The sequence below is a fragment of the Antechinus flavipes genome, chromosome 3, assembly GCF_016432865.1.
Source record: "Antechinus flavipes isolate AdamAnt ecotype Samford, QLD, Australia chromosome 3, AdamAnt_v2, whole genome shotgun sequence".
NCBI classification, from domain to species: Eukaryota; Metazoa; Chordata; class Mammalia; order Dasyuromorphia; family Dasyuridae; genus Antechinus; species Antechinus flavipes.
In genome coordinates this window covers 594,054,422-594,073,324 of record NC_067400.1, presented here as the reverse complement: position 1 = coordinate 594,073,324, position 18,903 = coordinate 594,054,422, and the positions used below count along the sequence as shown (strand labels likewise).

Genomic DNA, 18,903 nt, shown 5'->3' with positions numbered 1-18,903 from the left:
ATAACCTCTATATCACAAGATGGTATAAAGATCAAATGAGATAGCTTATGTAAAGCATTTTGCAAACCTTATAGCATTTTTATATCATCATCGTTATTATTTATTATTATTCCTATTTCCTTCTCAGATTTCTCATTTCTAAAATTAATTCTTAACTCATTTGGTTATAAAGATCTAGAGAGAGAATATTGACAGGCAAGTAACTCAATGGATAAAACAATAAACCTGGGGTCAAGAAGACCTGAGTTTAGCTCCTGCTTCAGACACTTACTTGCTGTATGTCCTTGGACAAGTCACTTAGCCTATCTGTTTGCCTAATTATAAATGGGAATGATAGGAGCACCTACCTCCAGAATGGTTGTGAGAATAAAATAAGAAAATAATTATAAAGTTCTTAGTAAACCTTAAAGTGCTATATAAATACTAATTATCGTACTTCTCCTCCTCCTCCTCCTCTTTCTCCTCCTCCTCCTCCTCATCATCATCATCCTAAACTCCTCTAGTTTCCTTATTCTTCATTTGTAAAATGGATCCTTAACTCATCCAGTTGTGGGATTCCAAAGAGATAATGGATGCAAAGTATTTTGAAACCATTAATGTGCTATAAAAACATAACATGGTAAAATAAATAGCTATGTGAGGTCTATATTCCTTGGAAGGATGAGAATATGAGTCAGGCTTTAAAAAATGGGGAGAAATTTGGCAAAAATGATTTCCCATTAGTATCTAGTTCCAGAGCTTGCTGTAGCTGTAGGAGAGCTCAGGCTAAAGACTTCTGAATATCGTATTTGGGGGCTAGAGAATATAAAAATTTATGTGTAAATTTAAAAAGTAGTTGGAAGTATTTGATTAATCAGAAAAGCTAGCTGCCATTCCTTCTTGAGACTCTCCTCATCATATGGGCAGAGAGTATTTCCTAGCTCTTCTCTTCAGCTATTCCACGGTTGAGAAGTTTTGTTGGCCAATATCCTTTCTCCTCCCTTTGCGGGGCTGGGAATAGAGAAAGGGATCTTTTTGAACTTCCTTCACGGGAAAGTCAATAGAGAAAATTTTCCTAGGGACCTCAGGCTCCGAGAGCTTTTTCCAGATTCCCGAAAGTTTAAGAACTGTTGCTCTGAGCTTCCAGCTCCACCAGTGACTGTATTTGATCATAATAGCGAATAGTTATTTATATAGTACTTTATAGCTAAGGTTTGTGTATGTTATATTGGCTATGTATATGTTATATAAGGTTATATGTGTTACAACAATCCTATGTTGTAAGAACTATTTGGAAATTGAGGTTTAAAGTTATCACTCGGCTAGTAAATAGGAGTCAAGATTTGAACTAAGTTCTTCATAGGTATTATCTCCCCATTGAAGTGCTTTGATGCCTTGCAAGGTGACCTTGAGTTCTTGAAAGCTCTCCTTGCTGGTTCAGTCTCTCTGATCGGGTTCACTGAGCCAGAAAGGCTTTGAGTCTGGCCCCAGGGAGCCGTGATTCTCCAGCATTCAAGCTTGCTGAGTGCAAGGAGGGTTAACCCCTAAAGTCCAGGTGCTGTGTGCTTTGGCCAAGGAAGGTCATCTCCTTCCATACAAAAAATCCTACAATCATGAAGGGCCCAAACTTGATTTTCCCCATCCGTCTGACAGATACTTCAGCTCTTTTAGTGCATACAACAATCAGCTTTGTTCAGACTTCTCTGTTGTTATCAGGGTAAGTGGGGAAGTAGGGAGAGCACTAGACCTGAGTTCAAATTCTGACTCTGGCACTTGCTGGCTTTGGGATCCTGGGCAAGTCAGTTAAATGCTCTGATCCCATTTTGTCGCTCTAAAATGGAAATCACAATAACATCTGCCTCACGGGGTTGTTAGAAAGGACTAATGAGATGTAGAAAAAATGGCTTTGGCTGACAGAGTTTCTTCATTGAGAGTTCCCCACACAAATTAAATCCCAATCTAGTATTTTTAAAAGTGCCATCATATAATAAATTAGTCAACTTCTTCTAATGTCATTTGTAGCTAGGTGGCACAGTGAATAGAGTGCTGAGACTGAACTTAGGAAGTTGTTCATTGTTTTAATTATGTACGATTCTTTTTTTTTTCTTTCTCCTTCCTTCCTTCCTCCCTCCTTCCCTCCCTTCCTTCCTTCCTCCCTCCTTCCCTCCCTTCCTTCCTTTCTTTCTTTCTTTCTTTCTTTCTTTCTTTCTTTTTCTTTCTTTCTTTCTTTCTTTCTTTCTTTCTTTCTTTCTTTCTTTCTTTCTTTTTCTTCCTTCCTTCCTTCCTTCCTTCTTCCTTCCTTCCTTCCTTCCTTCCTTCCTTCCTTCCTTCCTTCCTTCCTTCCTTCCTTCCTTCCTTCCTTCTTTCTTTCTCTCTCTCTCTCTCTCTCTCTCTCTTTCTCTCTTTCTCTCTCTCTGCTGAGACAATTGGGGTTAAGTGACTTGCCCAGGGTCACACAGCTAGAAAGTGTTGTGTCTGAAGTCAGATTTGAACTTCAGGACTGGTGCTGTATCTCCTATACCAACTAGCTATCCAATGTCGGATTCTTCTTGCCCTCATTTTGAGGTTTCCTTGGCAGAGACACTGGAGTGGTGTCACATTTCCTTCTCCAGATCACTTGACAGATGAGGAAACTGAGGCACACAGGGTGAAGTAACTTGCCCAGAGTCACACAGCTAGGAAGTGTCTGAGGCTAGATTTGAATGGAGTTTTTACTGACCCAGACCCAGAACTGGTGCTCCATTGCTACAGCTAACTAGTCCAGCAAGATCTAAATTCAAATCTGGACTGCTATCCTTACTACTTTTCCTCCTTATCTTAGTGACAAACACTCAGGAAAACTACTTCAAGTTTAGCTCTACTTAACTGTCTCCAGGATTAGTATCCTCCACTAATTTTTTTCCTTCAAAAATAGCTCCCATTTTCCCCAGGAGGAGGCAAGGGCTTAGTGTAATCCTGAACAAGTGACTTCTGTTCGCCTCAGTTTCCTTATCTGTAAAATGGGGATACTTTCTTTCTAGTGGTTGTTATGAGAATCCAATGAGATAATATGGGTAAAGCACTTAGTACAACGTCCAGCACATAGTAGGCACTATCTAAATATCAGCTATCATGATTTCCAGATATTGTACTTGTTACTTCTAACATGAAGGATGGTTAACTGTTGTTAACTGATGTTTACTGGTGCTAAGTAAAATGAGCAGAACCAGGAAATCATTATATACTTCAACAACGATACTCTTTGAGGATATATTCTGATGGAAGAGGATCTCTTCGATAAAGAGAGCTAATTCAGTTTCAATTGATCAAGGATGGACAGAAGCAGCTACACCCAAAGAAAGAACATTGGGAAATGAATATAAACTGCTTGCATTTTTGTTTTTCTTCCCGGGTTATTTATACTTTCTGAATCCAATTCTCCCTGTGCAACAAGAGAACTGTTCGGTTCTGCACGCATATATTGTATCTAGGATATACTGTAACCTATTCAACATGTAAAGGACTGTTTGTCATCTGGGGAAGGGAAAAATCAGAACAGAAGTGAGTGCAAGGGATAATGTTGTAAAAAATTACCCTGGCATGGGTTCTATCAATAAAAACTTATTTAAAAAAAAAACCATCATTTTACTGGGAAAGATATTGGGAAATAGAATGGAAGCAGTGGGCAAATGAACGTCCCAATATCCCAGAGTAACCCATGGACAAACCCTGGACTGGAACCCAGGAATCTGATTTTCCAACTGCCTGCTATCTGTACTCTGAGTTTGGCTCCCAGATCCCCCTGTTGTCTGTTCTGAAGCAACAGCAACAGGCAAGATCAAGGCATAGCCTGCAGGTTGCAGGTGGCCCTACCTCCTCTTTCTGCTTTATTGATTTGGGCGGATATATGGAGTGCAGAGATAGGCTGATTTGCAACCCTCAAGCCACCTGCCGGCTCTCAAGGCTCCATCTGCTCAGTTAATCCCTCTGAAGTAAGTCCCACGTGACCTAAGCCCCTACATCCTCCCTGGGGGAAGTGGGGTTATGTTTCTTTTTTTTTGTTGTTATTTCTTTTCATTTAATATTTTATTTTTAACCCAATTACACATAAAAACAATCTTTAAGATTTTTTTTTTGAGTTCTAAATTCTCTCTCTCCTTCCCTCTCCTTATTGAGAAGACAAGCAATTTGATAGAGGGGTTATATATGTGCAATCATGCAAAACATTTTTTCATATTAATCCTATTGTGAAAGATAACATAGATCAAAATAACAAGAACAAGAAAAAAGAAAGTTAAAAAAATATGCTTCAATCTGCATTAAGAATCCAGGAAATGGATAGCATTTTCATCATGAGTCCTTGGAGATATTTTGGATCATTTTATTTCTAAGCTAAGTCATTCACAATTCATTGTACAATATTTGTCATTGTGTCCCGTTATTCCCCTGGTTCTGTTCATCACATTTTGCATCAATTCATGTAAGTCTTTCCATAGTTTTCTGAGAGCACCCTGCTCATCATTTCTTATATTACAATAATATTGCATCACAATCACGTATCACAACTCATTTAATCATTCCCCAATCTACGAACAGCCCCTCAATTTCCTTCTTCGTCAAAGTGGAGTTGTTTCAAAAAATAAAATTAGCTAAGTCACATGATAAATCTGAAGTAGTTTTCCTGAGGGTTTGTCACTAAAATAAGAAGGAAAGGCAGGTAGGCTCTGGGAAATCAGTCTACATCATATCTAAAAAGCAATCTATAAGAAAGGCAGTTAAGTTCTTAGCTACTCATGAACAGTCTCTTATGTTCTGAGTATAGGAACCTTGTCTAGAAGTCAGAAAATCAAGTGGAAAGGATATTTAGTGGTCAGGGAAGGAAAAAATTGAGAGGTATTTGTTTTCAATGACAACATGAGTTCTATGATTCTACATATCAGTCAATCAACAGGTATTTATTAAGCACCTACTATGTGCTAGGTACTCTGCTAAGAGGGATGGTGATACAAAGAAAGGCAAAAGACAGTCCCTATGGTCTGTGGGAGGCACAACATGCAAACAGGTATATATATAAGCCATAAATAGGATAAATTGGAGGTAATCAAGAGAGGAAAGCATTAGAATTTAAGGAAGAATTGTAGAAAACTTCCTGTAGATGGTGGGATTTAGGTGAAATTTGAAAGTTGGAAGGTGGAAGCAGAAATGAGGGAGAGCATTGGTGGAATGAGGGGACAGTTGGGGGGTGGTGTGTTTTGTGTAGGGGACATCGAGAAGGCCAGTGTATCAAAATTTACATGGTATGGGAGGAAGAGATGTAAATTATGGATGACTTTGAAGGCCAAGTAGAGAATTTTATATTTCATCAAGAGTCACTGGAGTTGACTGAATGGAGGGGTGTGGGGTGGGGAGGAAGGTACACAGTACGATCAGTGCTTAGGAATATTGAGTAGAGAGACAATTGTGTCAGGAAACCAAACAGAGACTATTTCAATAGCCCAGGTTTAATAAGGTGATGAACCCCTGAATCCTACACCAAGATGGTAGCAAGCTCAGAGCAGAGAAGAGGCCATATGAGAAAGATGTTACAAAAGCAAAATGGGCAGGTCTTGGCAACAGATTGGAGATGGGGGCGGGGATCAGAAAGAGTGAGGAGTCAAATATAATCATCTGAGTTATAAGTGTGGAGTTTAGGGGGAAAGATAATGAATTCAGTTTAGGACTTGCTGAGTTTAAGATAGGTACAGGTCTACCCGAAAATTATGATGAAAAAAAGAGCCTAGATACTATTCTACAGGAAATCATCAAAAAGAACTGCCCAGAAGTAATAGAACCAGAAGGTAAAATAGGCGTTGAAAGAATTCATCGAACACCTTCTGAAAAAGACCCTAAAATAAAGATAGCTACAGGTTCTCTAGTTTGAGATGTCTAATGGGCAGTTGGAAATGCAAGAGTGGAGGTCAGCAGAGAGATTTGGGCTGAATGAGTAGATTTGAGAGTCATCAGCATAGAGAAGGTCATTAAATTCATGGGAAATGATGACATGATCAGCTTAAATGTATAGAGAGAGAAGGGATAGAGCCCTGTGGGAGACCATTAGAGTGGGACCTGGGGGAAGAGCCAGCAAAGGACCCTGAGAATGAGTAGGAGAACAAGGAGAGAATAGTGTTATGGAAACCTAGAGAGAAGATAGTATCAAGGAGAAGAGGGTGATTGACAATGTCTAAAACTGCAGAGACATCAAGAAGGATGAAGACTGAGAAAAGGTTAAAAGATTTGATGATTAAGAATCGTGAGTAACTGTGGAGAGAGCACCCATATATCCAAAGTACTCATCTACAGAAGAACTCATAGGAATCTAGATTTGGAGGCAGAATAGACTGGAAAGGCCATTGAGAATCCACGTGTGAGTGCGTGCTTAAACACTGTGTGTGCACATAGAGCTTCTCTGTTTCCGCGGAACACTTTTCCCACCTCCTTCACCCTTCTGTCGTTTACTTTGCCCAGGACTCCGCTGTTACGCCAAATTTCACCGTAACCGAAGAGTCACTCGGAGAAAAGGACGATGTGTGGAGCCAGAGTCCATTAACGGGGACCAAGGATCATTCATTAACGTTTAAAGTACCCAGGTGATGGCTCGGTTTCCCCATCTGCCTGTGGACCGTGCTCTGGCAACTTATTTACGACCATTGGTGGGGAAAACCAGAGTGGACCAGATGGCTGTTGGGGGTTCGGAACCGGGACGACCCAACTGTGAAAAGAGAATAACTAGAGGGTGGGATTTGAGACCCTTCTGGGCTTAATGAAGCATTGAACTGCTCAATGGAACCAACCCACTACTCCAGACATCCCACTTCCTTCATCTTGCCGCTATTTACAATGGATGGCAATGCTAAGAGTGACCTCTATTGTCGTCAGAAGGTACTGCACCACCATGCTGAACGTGAACCATTGGTAATATCTACAGGAGAGGAAGAGATAATTCATCGTTAGTTCTGTTAATTTACTTGGGGGAGGGGAAGAGGAAAAGATGAAATTTACTGACATTCGGTGCTTTTCTGCTTCGTTGGTGGGAGAGAGGTAGATATGTCTCAGTAAAGTCTATGGCTGGATTAGATATTAGGGTCTTCTTATTGCCCTCCTTCTCTAAATCAGTGTTCCCTCATCCAAAAACAAAAACAAAACCACTCAGTGTTTGTTTGTCTGCACAGATTAAACCTGATCCCTGCTGTCTGGGAGTTTCTAGCTTAAATGGCAATAGCTTTTAATGGATGTTCAATGACCCCATGAGATCCTTCAGATACAAATTTGACACATCACTGGTGAGTATGTGTTTCAGAATTCATTGTTTCCCCTAATTTTTAGTTAAATCTGCCACACTCACTTGTCCAGTCCTTATAGCTAAAGGCGCATATTTGTTTAAAAAAAACAAAAACAAAAACAAAACAGTTGGCTAGGAGTCACCACCATGAACAGAACAAAGCTAATTAAGCGGCCAGGGGTATCAAGTCCATGGTAGTCAAATAAAGTTCTTGGTCTCCCATGTAACTGATTTAAGTATGTTCCACATCATTAGAACACTACAAAACCTACCTCCATGAATCTCCAGTCTGATCTAGAAATCTGGATTAGGATTCTTTAGACCTCTTTTTCTTCCAGGCCCATGGGAAGTCCATGGGTCTGGTCAAGCAATGTCTAATCACCCTTACTACCAGGAATGGAAGTAAGTAATGGAAGCTCATTTCCTCTAGCCCTGCTCTCTGTTGAGATAGAGGCTACCCTAATGCTCTTCTACGAATTGTCCTTCACAAAGCTGAGGATGATCACCAAGGTCTGGATAAGGGAGATGATAGTCCTATTGTCCCCTGCTGTGATCAGACCACATCTGAAGAATCGTGGTCCTTTCCAAGCACCATGTTTTTTTTAAAGAAGAATGTTGACAAAATGAAGAGTATCCAGAGAGGGAGCAAGGCTTTTATAGATTGGTGAAAGAAACTCAGGATATTTAATTTGGAGAAGGGAATACCTAGAAGAGGGGTTCTTGATTTTTGTGTGTTTCTTGTACCCCTTTGGCCATCTGATGGAGCCTGTGGACCCTTTCCCGGAATCATGTTTTTAAATGCATAAAAGAAAACACAAAGAATTACAAAGAAAACCAATTATTAAAAGGCAAATTCTCCAACCTCAAGTTAAGAAGCCCAGATTTGGAGGGAACATAAAGGTATTATCATATAGGAGAGGGATTGGATTTGTTCTCCTTGGCCCCAGAGGACAGATCCTAGAAGTTACAGACAGGCAGTTTTAGTTTCAAGGAAAAGTAAAACATCCTAACAATTAGAATTCGCCCAAAATGAGATATGCTGTCTCTAGAGGTAATGGTTTCCTAACCACTGGAAGTCTTCAAATGGAGGAGGGTAGACCATAATGTCATAAAAGGGATTTTTAATTAGGTAAAAGTTGAACTACATAATCTCTGAGCCACTTTCTGGCTCTGGGATCCCATAACACCCTCTTCAACTTTTGTTTTATTATTTGTTTCTTTGTTGTTGTTTAGTTTGTTTTGTTTTTTCGAGGCAATTGAGATTGACTTGCTAATAAGTGTCAAGTGTCTGAGACAGCATTTGAACTCAGATCTTCCTGACTCCACTGTGCCACTAGTTGCCCCAACATACTTTAATCTAGATAACTGTAATCCTGGAGTTATAGAAACCAGAAATCTCAGGTGCTAAGGCACTGCTTAGAGGGAGCTTTGTAATGCTATGTTAAGGAGCCTCAGAATTAGCAGTGCTGATTCAAATGTTTCTGACTACCCAGAAAAAAAAATTTGCTACAATGACTTTAAGACTCTTATACTGAATAAAAGAAAAAGAAGGTTCAAATCTCTCTTCTGACAAATATCATGTGTTATCATAGCCCAGGGCTATCAGTGATCTGAGAAGGTACTGGGGTAGAGGTGTTTCCTCACCTGGGAGTTCCCCCAATTAAACCACAGATTCAGCCTCCATCCCATCTTCAGTAATAGATTCACTTGCCACAGGACTTTCTTTAGCCAGTCTGTCAATATGTGTTGAGTGCCTACTATGTAGAGAACTAGGTCCTAATTGCAAGGAGCAGGAACCCGAATGCAGTAAAAGATGCATCCCCTTGTCCAGAAGAGCTTTCACTCTGTAGGCCAAACAAATATCATACCATTGTATTTTAGCTGGCAACTCCCAAGCTGACTCAGAAGGAATTAGGTAGGAAGTAGACTAGACTTCCAGGTTTTCCCAGACTACCTCCTATTTCAAGAAATATCCAATATATTATTGATTTCCAGGAAAGCTAAATTACTGAGCTAGTGCCTGGAGTTCATGAAAATAGGATTTGGCCTGTATTTGGAGAGATGATGCACGTATGTGAAACCCAGAACACATCTATAAATAGGCCTCATAATTTATGGAAGAATAAAGCAAAAAACCAAGCAATCAAGTGATAAAGAAGCTATTTGGATGCACTAGAACAATAAACTCATTTTTGTTCCCGGTGGGAGAGATTATGAAAAAGGCCAGAACTGGTTTAATTGCTCCAGTGTTTTCTCCTCCATGGCTTGTCCTAATGACTAGGATGACTGGGGAGGTAGGAGGGAATTAATTCACTCTCTGCATAAAGTCTTTGGTTAATAGTGGAACCTGGCTCGTGTCTACAATATCGTCAGCCATGAATTTTTAATCTCTAGGACATAACCCTCAGTCTACAACGTCTTCTGGTCTCTCTGTTCTATCTCCTAGATTGGAATTGATTTTCATTAATGAGAAACTGAAACTCAATGGAATGGACTAATCCCAGGGCTTTTAGTCATTCTCGAGAACTTTTCTAGGGGGATGAGTTTTACTCTTTAAAGGGGGAAGGGGATTTTTGGTGGGAGGGGGGAGAGTTGTCACCTTGTAGTCATGTGATGTGTTGCATGTATGTTTTATTAAACTGTAAATAAAGAGTTGATAATTCATGACTGGAGGGTAGTTTTGATATTCTGTCTCTCCTTTTCTGGCCGGAGTTGTTTGTCCACACATAGATAACCTTAAATGTCCTATGATTCAACAACAATAATAGTATTTATTAAATAACCGAGCAAGTCACTTGACTCTGCCTCAGTTTCCTCATCTGTAAAATGAGCTAGAGAAGGAAATGGGACACTACTTCAGTAATTTTCCCAAGAAAACCCCAGATGGGATCACGAAGAATCAGACGTGAGTGAAATGACTAAACAAGAACAAAATGTGCCAGGCAGTGTGCTAGATACAGAAAAGCAATCCCCGACCTCGAGGAACGTACTTGGGGATACAATGTATAAGGAGGTAAACAAAACACAGAGATAGCGGGCTATGGTGGCAAGGAGATAAGGTTTGGAGGCAGAAGTCCTGAGAAAATCTCCTTCTGCTTTAGAACAGCTGGGTAATCTTGGCAAATGCTTGGTCTCATCTTCATGAGAGAATTAAATTTCTAAAAGGTCCTTTAAAGGTCTCTTCCAGGTCTCTTAAATCTATGATTCTCAATCTGGAAAGAGGGACAACAGGGAAAGGATAAAACAGACAAAAAGTAAAGTGGGATCTAGCTGAGCCTTGGGACAAAGTGGGAATTCTGAGGAGTGGAGATGAAGAGAGGATGCTTTTCAGACGTGAAGGCTTTTAGAGGTGAGGGACAAATGTGTGCGAGGGGCCCATCATATCATTGACAGGGTTAACGATTTTGATTTTTCAAATAAACAGGAAATAACAAGTATCCTGGTTAATGTGTGGAGTATGTGTTGTTCAGTCACATTTGACTCTTTGTGGCCCCATTTGGGGTTTTCTTGGCAAAGGTATTAGAGTGGTTTGCTTCTTCACCCCATTTGACAGAAGAGAAAACTGAGGGGAAAAAAACTGAGCTAGTGTCTGAGGGCAGATTTGAACAGAAACCTCCCTGATCCAGATCTCATGCTCTATTCATTGCATCACCAAATAGCTGCCCCATATAGCAGACCACCGCATGTGGCTGCTACGCCAACATTTACATGAGCTGGAGCAGATTTCAGCATCCCTGGGAATAGAGAGCATTAAGAGAAAAGTAGGGGCTGTTTAGAGAGCAGCCCAGGGAGGTTCAGACCCAGTTCTATGGAGCAGCAGTAGTTATCTAGGAAGGAGACAGTCAATGGTATATTGATAGATGTTTAGCAACTGTCCCTCTGGGGAAGGAGAAAATATATACATGACACACTTTCAAGTTTAATCTGCATTATTCACATTTTCTCCAGTCACTTTCTCAAGTCAAGACAGTCAACAAAATAATAAATCAATGCCTGATTTATCGTGTTTGCCGATTTCTGAGGTGTGAAAGCTCACATTAAAAATTTAACAGCCAGTTCTCTTGAGGCAGTTTGAGATGGCTCCAGCACAGCCCTGCACCATCAGCCTGGCTGAGACATCAGAAGACCAGATGGAAAAGCTGTTCTCTCTTTAGAATCCTAGCAGGGGCCAAGATATAGCTAATGAATCCTGAACACTATTGGCTGATGAATACAAGCCAAGCACACAGAGTCCAGCCTCCAAAGCAAGACCTGCTGTCTTTATATTCTTGGAGAATTGAATTTCTCTGGCAGGATGACTGAACTGTCTGGGGCGTGTGTCAGGGACATCGTACCCAACTCCTTTCTAGTCTGGCGTTTCTGGACATCGAGTTCAAATCTGGCCTCACATACTTTACTAGCTGTGTGGCTCTGGGCGGGTCACTTCACCCTGTTTGCCTCAGTTTCCTCATCTGTCAAATGGGGTGGAGAAGGAAATGGCCAACCACTCCAGTATCATTGCCAAGAAAACCTCAAATGGGGTCACAACTGAAATGACTGAACCACATGTATTCTATACACTAACTAGTGTTATTTCCTGTTTCTGTGAGAAATTAAAATGGTTATATTCTGTCAGTGATATGATAGGCCCCTTGCCTATTAGTGCTAGAAAAGGACCCACTACTACTTGTCACATGTAGGGAAACAACTCAGTAAACTATTCTGTGTCCAAAAAAAAGCATTTAAGTACTTGCTTGCTCTGTGTTAAAAACTGGAAATACAGATTAGAGTAGAAAGAAAATCTCTGCCCTCAAGGTGCTTACTTTCTACTGAGAGAAAATATATCAAAGGAAACTGAAAAGGTGAGGTGGGGGAGAGAGAAGGTGCCCTGAGGGGCATGGTAGAGAAAGTCTGACACTCTGGAATAGAATTGAGAAAGTCTTGCTTCCTCAGTCCTAGGAAATGTTTACTTTCTGGGACCTGCTCAAGTGATTATGGAACCTATTACAAAGTAGGTGCCTTAATAAATGTTTGAGTGATTGAGCCCAGAAGTAAAACCATCTTTCCCTTTCTATTTCCTGACATGGCAAAGATAGGAACTGGGCGACTAGGGGATTGCATGGATTTTGTCTTGAAATCTTGGGGTGCATCAACTAGAATCTTTGAAATAGGGTAGTTAGAAAGGGCTCTGGGTATGGGTGATACCAGAGGGAAAATTGGTCATTTTTGGGAAAAACTCTGACCTCAATCCATGAGTGACTTTGTTTACCTTCAGAGTACAATGTAAATGGTGCTAGGCTTGGAGAAGACTTGAATGTGGGCCCTAGTTCTATTTTTTGTAAGTATTTTTAGGGCTGAATCTCTACAAGCAACTCTTTCCTCTTCTTTACTTTTGCATAACTGTTCACTGGCGTGTACTCTCCTCTCACTTCTTACCTCCTAGAATCTCAACTTCATTCAGAGCCCAATTCAGATATTACTTCCTACTTGAGGTACCCACCTCCCCTCTCTTCCTGAAATGGACCTCAAAGGTCTCCTACTCCATTGCCTTGGTTTTATAAATGTAGAGGAAGACATGTAATCAAGAGTGACTGATGGGCCAAGGGGTAGAACTCTTAAGACCAAAGGAATTCTAATAAACTCCTGTGTTTATATTAATCTGACATATGGATCATGGCTGCCTCTATATGTACCTGAGCTCTCCTTGTCCTGCATGAATAAATTTGAAAAAAGACTCCTGCTTTCTTTGTCCCCTTTACTATAAAAACACACAGATTTCTACTCATTTCAGATCACTCCAAATTGGTGGAGATCTGATCTCCTGGATGGATTCAAATGCCAGAACCAGAAAATGATTGGAAGCCAAAGAAGGCGGCAGAGGATTAGCAACATATGTCTTTGTGTGTATGTATGTGTGTACTCTGGTGATTTTTGCATTTTTCTTTTATTTTTTATATTTTTTTCTGGTTATACATGTACATTTGATTTTTCTATTCACATTTCCTTATGAATCATGTTGACAGAGAAAAATCAGAACAAAAGGGGAAAACCAAAAGAGGAAAAAAAAAACAAGAAAAAGAGAAAGAAAGTGAAGATAGCATGTATTGGTTTACATTCCATTTCCATAGTTCTTTCTCTGGCTGCAGATGGCATTTTCTATTCAAAATTTATTGGAATTGCCTCGGATCACTGAACCACTGAGAAGAAACAAGTTCTTCATAGTTGATCATTGCATAATCTTGCTGTTACTGTGTACAATGTATTCCTGGTTCCGCTTGTTTTGCTCAGGATCAGTTTAGTGTAAACTTTCCAGGCCTTTCTAAAATCAGCTCATTCATTATTTTTTTGTAGTACAATAATATTCCAGTACTTTCATATGCCATAACTTATTTAGCAGGCTTTCCCCCTCCCCCACCTCCTATTCACTCCCCTGAAGGCTTGCCCAGGGGATAGTTTATGGAACTTGTCCCAGGCACCAAAAAGCCTAGTTATAGCTCTGTTATCTGTTTCTGAGTTGAAATCTTGCCTCCAGCTCTGGCTGCAGACTGGTCCTGGAAATGTCAAGTGACCTCTCAATGTTCCCAGGAAACTCTCGAAGCTACTTCATGCCAGATTTTCCGCTCTCCTACCTCCTATGTAGTCACCTGAAGGTCCCCATCCTGACAGATAGCCGGTCTGCATGGGTGGATGAAATAACCTAGTGAAAACAGGTTAAAATTAAAGCAAGCATTTTCCTGCACTACAGAGTGATTTAAGGCAGCTAGGGGGTGCCATAGTGCATAGAGCGCTGGGTCTGGAGTCAGAAAGACTCATCTTCCCGAGTTCAAATCCAACTTCAGACACTTCCTAGCAGGGTGATCCTGGGCAAGTCATTTTGCCCTGTTTGCCTCAGTTTCTTCATCTGTAAAATAAATTAGAGAAGGAAATGGCAAACCATTCTGGTATCTTTGCTAAAATCCCAAATGGGAGAATGAAGAGTTAGACATGACTGAAAAACAACATGACTTGTAATATAAGAATTTCCCCCATTCTGTATTTTTCCTAAAGAATGCTAGAAATTCCTTCAATTCTTTTAAGAACCGTTCTGATATGGATCTGCTGAGCAAAATGACAACTCTGCAGAGTAAGAGCAATATGACTGGAGTTCACTGAGGATCATCTTCAAGGTATCCTGATGAGATATGGAAGGAGGAAGAATCATAATTTTCACTTGACAGATTGGGTATGTCTGAAGTGAAAGGAACTCAATAAGCCTGATTGCATGGTATAAAAATTGGAGATGGAGAGGAAGTAAATAGAAACTTACAAAATTTGCAGAAAGGGTCCATTAGTCCTCGAGAGTGTAGCAGATGCAGCAGAATGGATGGAGAGCTCGCTTTGGAGTCATAAATATGTGGGTTCAAGTCTTATCCCAAAACTCACTGTGTCTTGTGGGACAAGTAATTTAGGCTCTTCACACATTAATAATTTTTTAAAATAGCTTTTTATTTACAAATTATATGGATGGATAATTTTACAGCATTGATAATTGGCAAATCTTTTGTTCCAATTTTTCCCCTCCTTCCCCCCTAGATGGCAGGATGATTAATACATGTTAAATATGTTAAAGTATATCATTTAATAATTTTTAAAAGCCTCATCTGTAAAACAGAAATATCTCTACTACCTACTCCCAAAGGGGCTTCAGTAAAATAATACATGTAAAATACAATATTTTGTTGTTATTGTTGAATCGTGTCTAATTCTTTGTGATCTCATTTGGGGGTTTCTTGGCAGAGACATTGGCGTGGTCAGTCATTTTCTTCAGATAAGGAAACTGAGGCAAACTTGCCCAATGTCTGAGATTAGATTTGAACTGCAGGCCACCTAGTAATCCACTTCACCACCCAGCTGCACAATATAAATAACAGTTTTTATTACTCTTTTCCAGTAATAAGGCACATACCAACACTAAAGGAAAAGCAGGTAGCTATCCAGTTTTATGGCTGCCCAGATAATGAGCATTCCTACTTCAGCTACTTCCCTCAAAAGACTGGGTTTCCTGCCTTACTTTGGATGATCAGGCTGTTTTATTGCTAAGTTTTAAAACAGCTCGGTGCTTTGGAGGAGCAGGGCTTAGTCGTAGACAAAAGAAACAAGACTTGGGGGCTGTTAGCAGCAGAAGAGGTCCCTTGGATCAGAATAATAGTCCCATCCCATACAGTATTTTCTTGATTTTCTCTCCTCCGCTTGCTTTCTAACGTCCTGATCATCTGTTTCGTCTTGCTATCATTCCCTGGGTGAAAAGAAAAATAATCACATCTCGAGGCAGAGACAAAAAGCAACAGTGGAGAAGAAAGTGCCAGATTTACCCAGACACACACACCCCCACACAAAGAGTCAAGAGTATCCATGACCTGCAGTATTGAAACAATGAAGAGATAGAGCACTGACTGATTCCTTGCCACAATGTAATCTAAAGGCCAGGAGCTTCATCCCCGGGGGCCAAACTGTTCTGTTCTCCTGGGTAGGATTGGCAGTGACTTTCCGGAGCACTTTGTTCTTCAGTTCCTGAGAGATTTGCCTGGCTTGTGTACGCCCACACAGAAGCCTATTTATTTTCTTTTTCTGTGTGTTTTTTTCTGCTTCAGTGCTAATAACTGTAACAACAATAGTTAGAATCTATATACAGGTATCTCTAATATTTGCAAAGCTGGTTACAAATGGTATCTCATTTCAATCTCACAACAACTACGAGAAGTGTTATTACTATCCCCATTCTACAGAAGAGGAAACTAAGATTGATTTGTTCCATTACACAGCTAATAAGTGAAATTGAACTCAGGTCTTCCTGATTCCAGATCCAGTGTTCCAGCCATTGTACCCCCTAGCTAGTGTATGTCACGTTTTAAGAACCAACAGAATCAAGTCTCCCCATGTGGTACAAATCTACTTTTCCACCTTCAATTTTTACTACTCCCATTCCTATATCTTACACCATACAAACCAAATTCATTACTTAGAATTCAACAAAACCAGTTAAGTCTAATCCAACATGGCATTTATTAAACTAAAGCAGACATCAACTAAGGGGCTAGAATGTTGAAGTTGGAGTCCTGAGTTCAAATTCTGCCTCAAATGCTTCCTAGCTGTGTGAACTTGGGCAAGTCACATAACCTTTGTCTCAGTTTCCTCTTCTATAAAATGAGGGCACAGTAATAGCACCTCGAAGAATAAACATATGGATCAAATGAGATTATACATACATGTATGCATAGATGTAAATATATATGCATGTATTACAAACACGTGCATGTGTGCATGTATGCATTTGTATGCAAGTATGTATGTGTGTATGTACGTTAGCTATTATTAAGCCCTTATTGTGAAAGGAAAGAAAAAGATGATAATCTGAGGAAATGAAAGAATTGTAAGGGTTTTTTTTTTTTTTAAGACTTGGAATGTGAGCATTCCAAGGTGAAATATTTTTCACCTTTCTTGCTTTTTTTCCTTTTTGATCTGATTTTTCTTGTGCAGCATGATGAATGTGGAAGCATGAATTGGATGAATTGTAGGTAGCAGGAAAGGAACCAATGGATAATGAGCAACCAAAGCTTAAAGGAGAAATAATTGTGGGAGCAATCTGCTAGAAGAGACAGGAGGGGATGGGATTAAAATTTTATCCTGTGACTTCAGAAAGACTGGAAAGACTTACATGAAATGATACTAAGTGAAGTGAGCATAAACAAGAGAACATCGTACACAGCAACAAGATGATTATGTGATGATCAGTTTTGATGGATATGGCATTTTTCAACAATGAGGTGATTCAGACCAGTTCCAATGATCTTATGATGGAGAGAGCCATCTGCACCCAGAGAGAGGACTGGGGGAATTGAGTGTGGATCACAAAAATATTTTTCACCTTTTTTGCTTTTTTCCCTTTTTGATCTGATTTTTCTTGTGCAGCATGATCAATGTGGAAGTATGTTTGGATGAATTGCACAGGTTTAACCTATATTGGTTTGCTTGCTGTCTAGGGGAGGACGTGGGGGGAAGGGAGGAAGAAAAATTGGGAACACAAGGTTTTGCGGGGATGAATGCTGAAAACTATCTTTGCATGTGTTTTAAAAATAAAAGGCTATTATCAAAATAAAAAAATTATCTTGAAATGTGGACCTTGGCAAGAATGATTATGGTATTTTCATTAGAGACTAGAAATAATGGAGAAATTGGCAATGATGCCCAAGGGTTTTGAGATGTAAAGAAAGGGAAAAGAGGGTGCTCACATAGAGTGGCCTCTATTTTCTAAGTAAAGCATAAGAGATCTGCTGACAAGATAATGGCATAGATTGTGGGGGAGGATGGAGGAAAGAAGTAAATGGTCTAGAGACTTTGACAGAGAATCAATTAGGGTTTTAATAATTAATCTAGGAGCTTAATAGCAAAGAAACAAATTCTCCTCTGTACCTTTGTGGATTTTCCTCTGAATTTTGTCCTTGCTACAGGAAGAAAACTTAAAAGAATAAATCTAGCTCAGCAGCCTCATTTTACCAATGAAACTGGGAAGTTTTTACAGAAAAAGCCTGTGGCCTGCAAGCTCAGCAAGTTGCAAAGTGATAGGATTGCTCCCAAACCAAACTGGGTCATGGAGATAGGACCAAAAGGGACCTCATTTGGTCCTAAGCTCTCATTTTAGAAACGAGGGCACTTTTGTCTCAAAGAAATGCAGTTGACTTGCCTAAAGTACCAGGAGTAGGTAGAAGAGTCAAGATTTTTTCCTCCCCATTTAATAGTTTTTTTCAGTTACATGTAAAGAAAAGTTTTCAATATTCACTTTTATAGGATTTTGAATACCATTTTTTCTCCTCCCCTCCTTCTTATCTCCTATTCCCAAGATGACAATCCGATATAGACTATAACATGTATAATTATATTAGACATATTTCCACATTAGGCATGTTGTGAAAGAAGAATTAGAACAAAAAAGGAAAAACCATGAAAAAGAAAAAAACAAAGTGAAAATAGTGTGCTTCAATCTGCATTTAGACTCCATACTTCTCTGGATGTGGATGGCTTTTTCCATCATGTATCTTTTGGAATTGTCTTAGATCAATGTATTGCTGAGAAGAATCTATCAAAATTGATCATTACATAATGTTATTGGATACAATGCTCTTCTGGTTCAAGAGTCAGGATTTGAACTCCAGACTTCTGATGTTGTATCCAAGATTCTTCCCCTCCATATTATGCAGATCTGATCAAACCTAGGGCTTTGGTGCCCCCTCTAAGAGTATCGGAAACAAAAGTGTAGCCCTGCTCTACTATACACGCATCCAACCATGATGGAGTTCATTGTTCAGGTTTATGTGTTTTCCAACCTTGAACCACCTCTGATGTGTATGGAACTGATTTGTGAGCCACTGCCTATCATCCCCTTAACTCTTCCAGCAATAAATCTCTCCCGAGGTGCTCAGTAGTATATCCTCTGACTCCTCTGGGAAACGTAATTTTACTTTCCCTGAATCTTGTCAGACTAGTTCTATCTTGTTGCCCTTCCCACACCAGAACTAGCTGGTTGGGAATGAATACAGTGTCAGTTCTTTGAACTGAACAGGCAGATCCTGGTCCTTCATTCTGCTCTAGGTCTGGCCTCCTGCTTCCTACTC

At 39.9% G+C, this 18,903-nt stretch overlaps 1 protein-coding gene across 1 annotated transcript in view; it reads left to right on the top strand.

The window, feature by feature from the left end:
- The window catches only part of DRAXIN (dorsal inhibitory axon guidance protein), a 45,521-nt gene extending 35,492 nt beyond the window's left edge, over nt 1–10,029 (top strand). Inside the window, exon 7 of the mRNA XM_051988543.1 lies at nt 6,463–10,029. Within this exon, the coding sequence (XP_051844503.1) occupies nt 6,463–6,575 (113 nt within the window). The 3' untranslated portion in view covers nt 6,576–10,029. The remainder of the gene's footprint in view (nt 1–6,462) is intronic.
- Nucleotides 10,030–18,903: the final 8,874 nt, after the last annotated feature.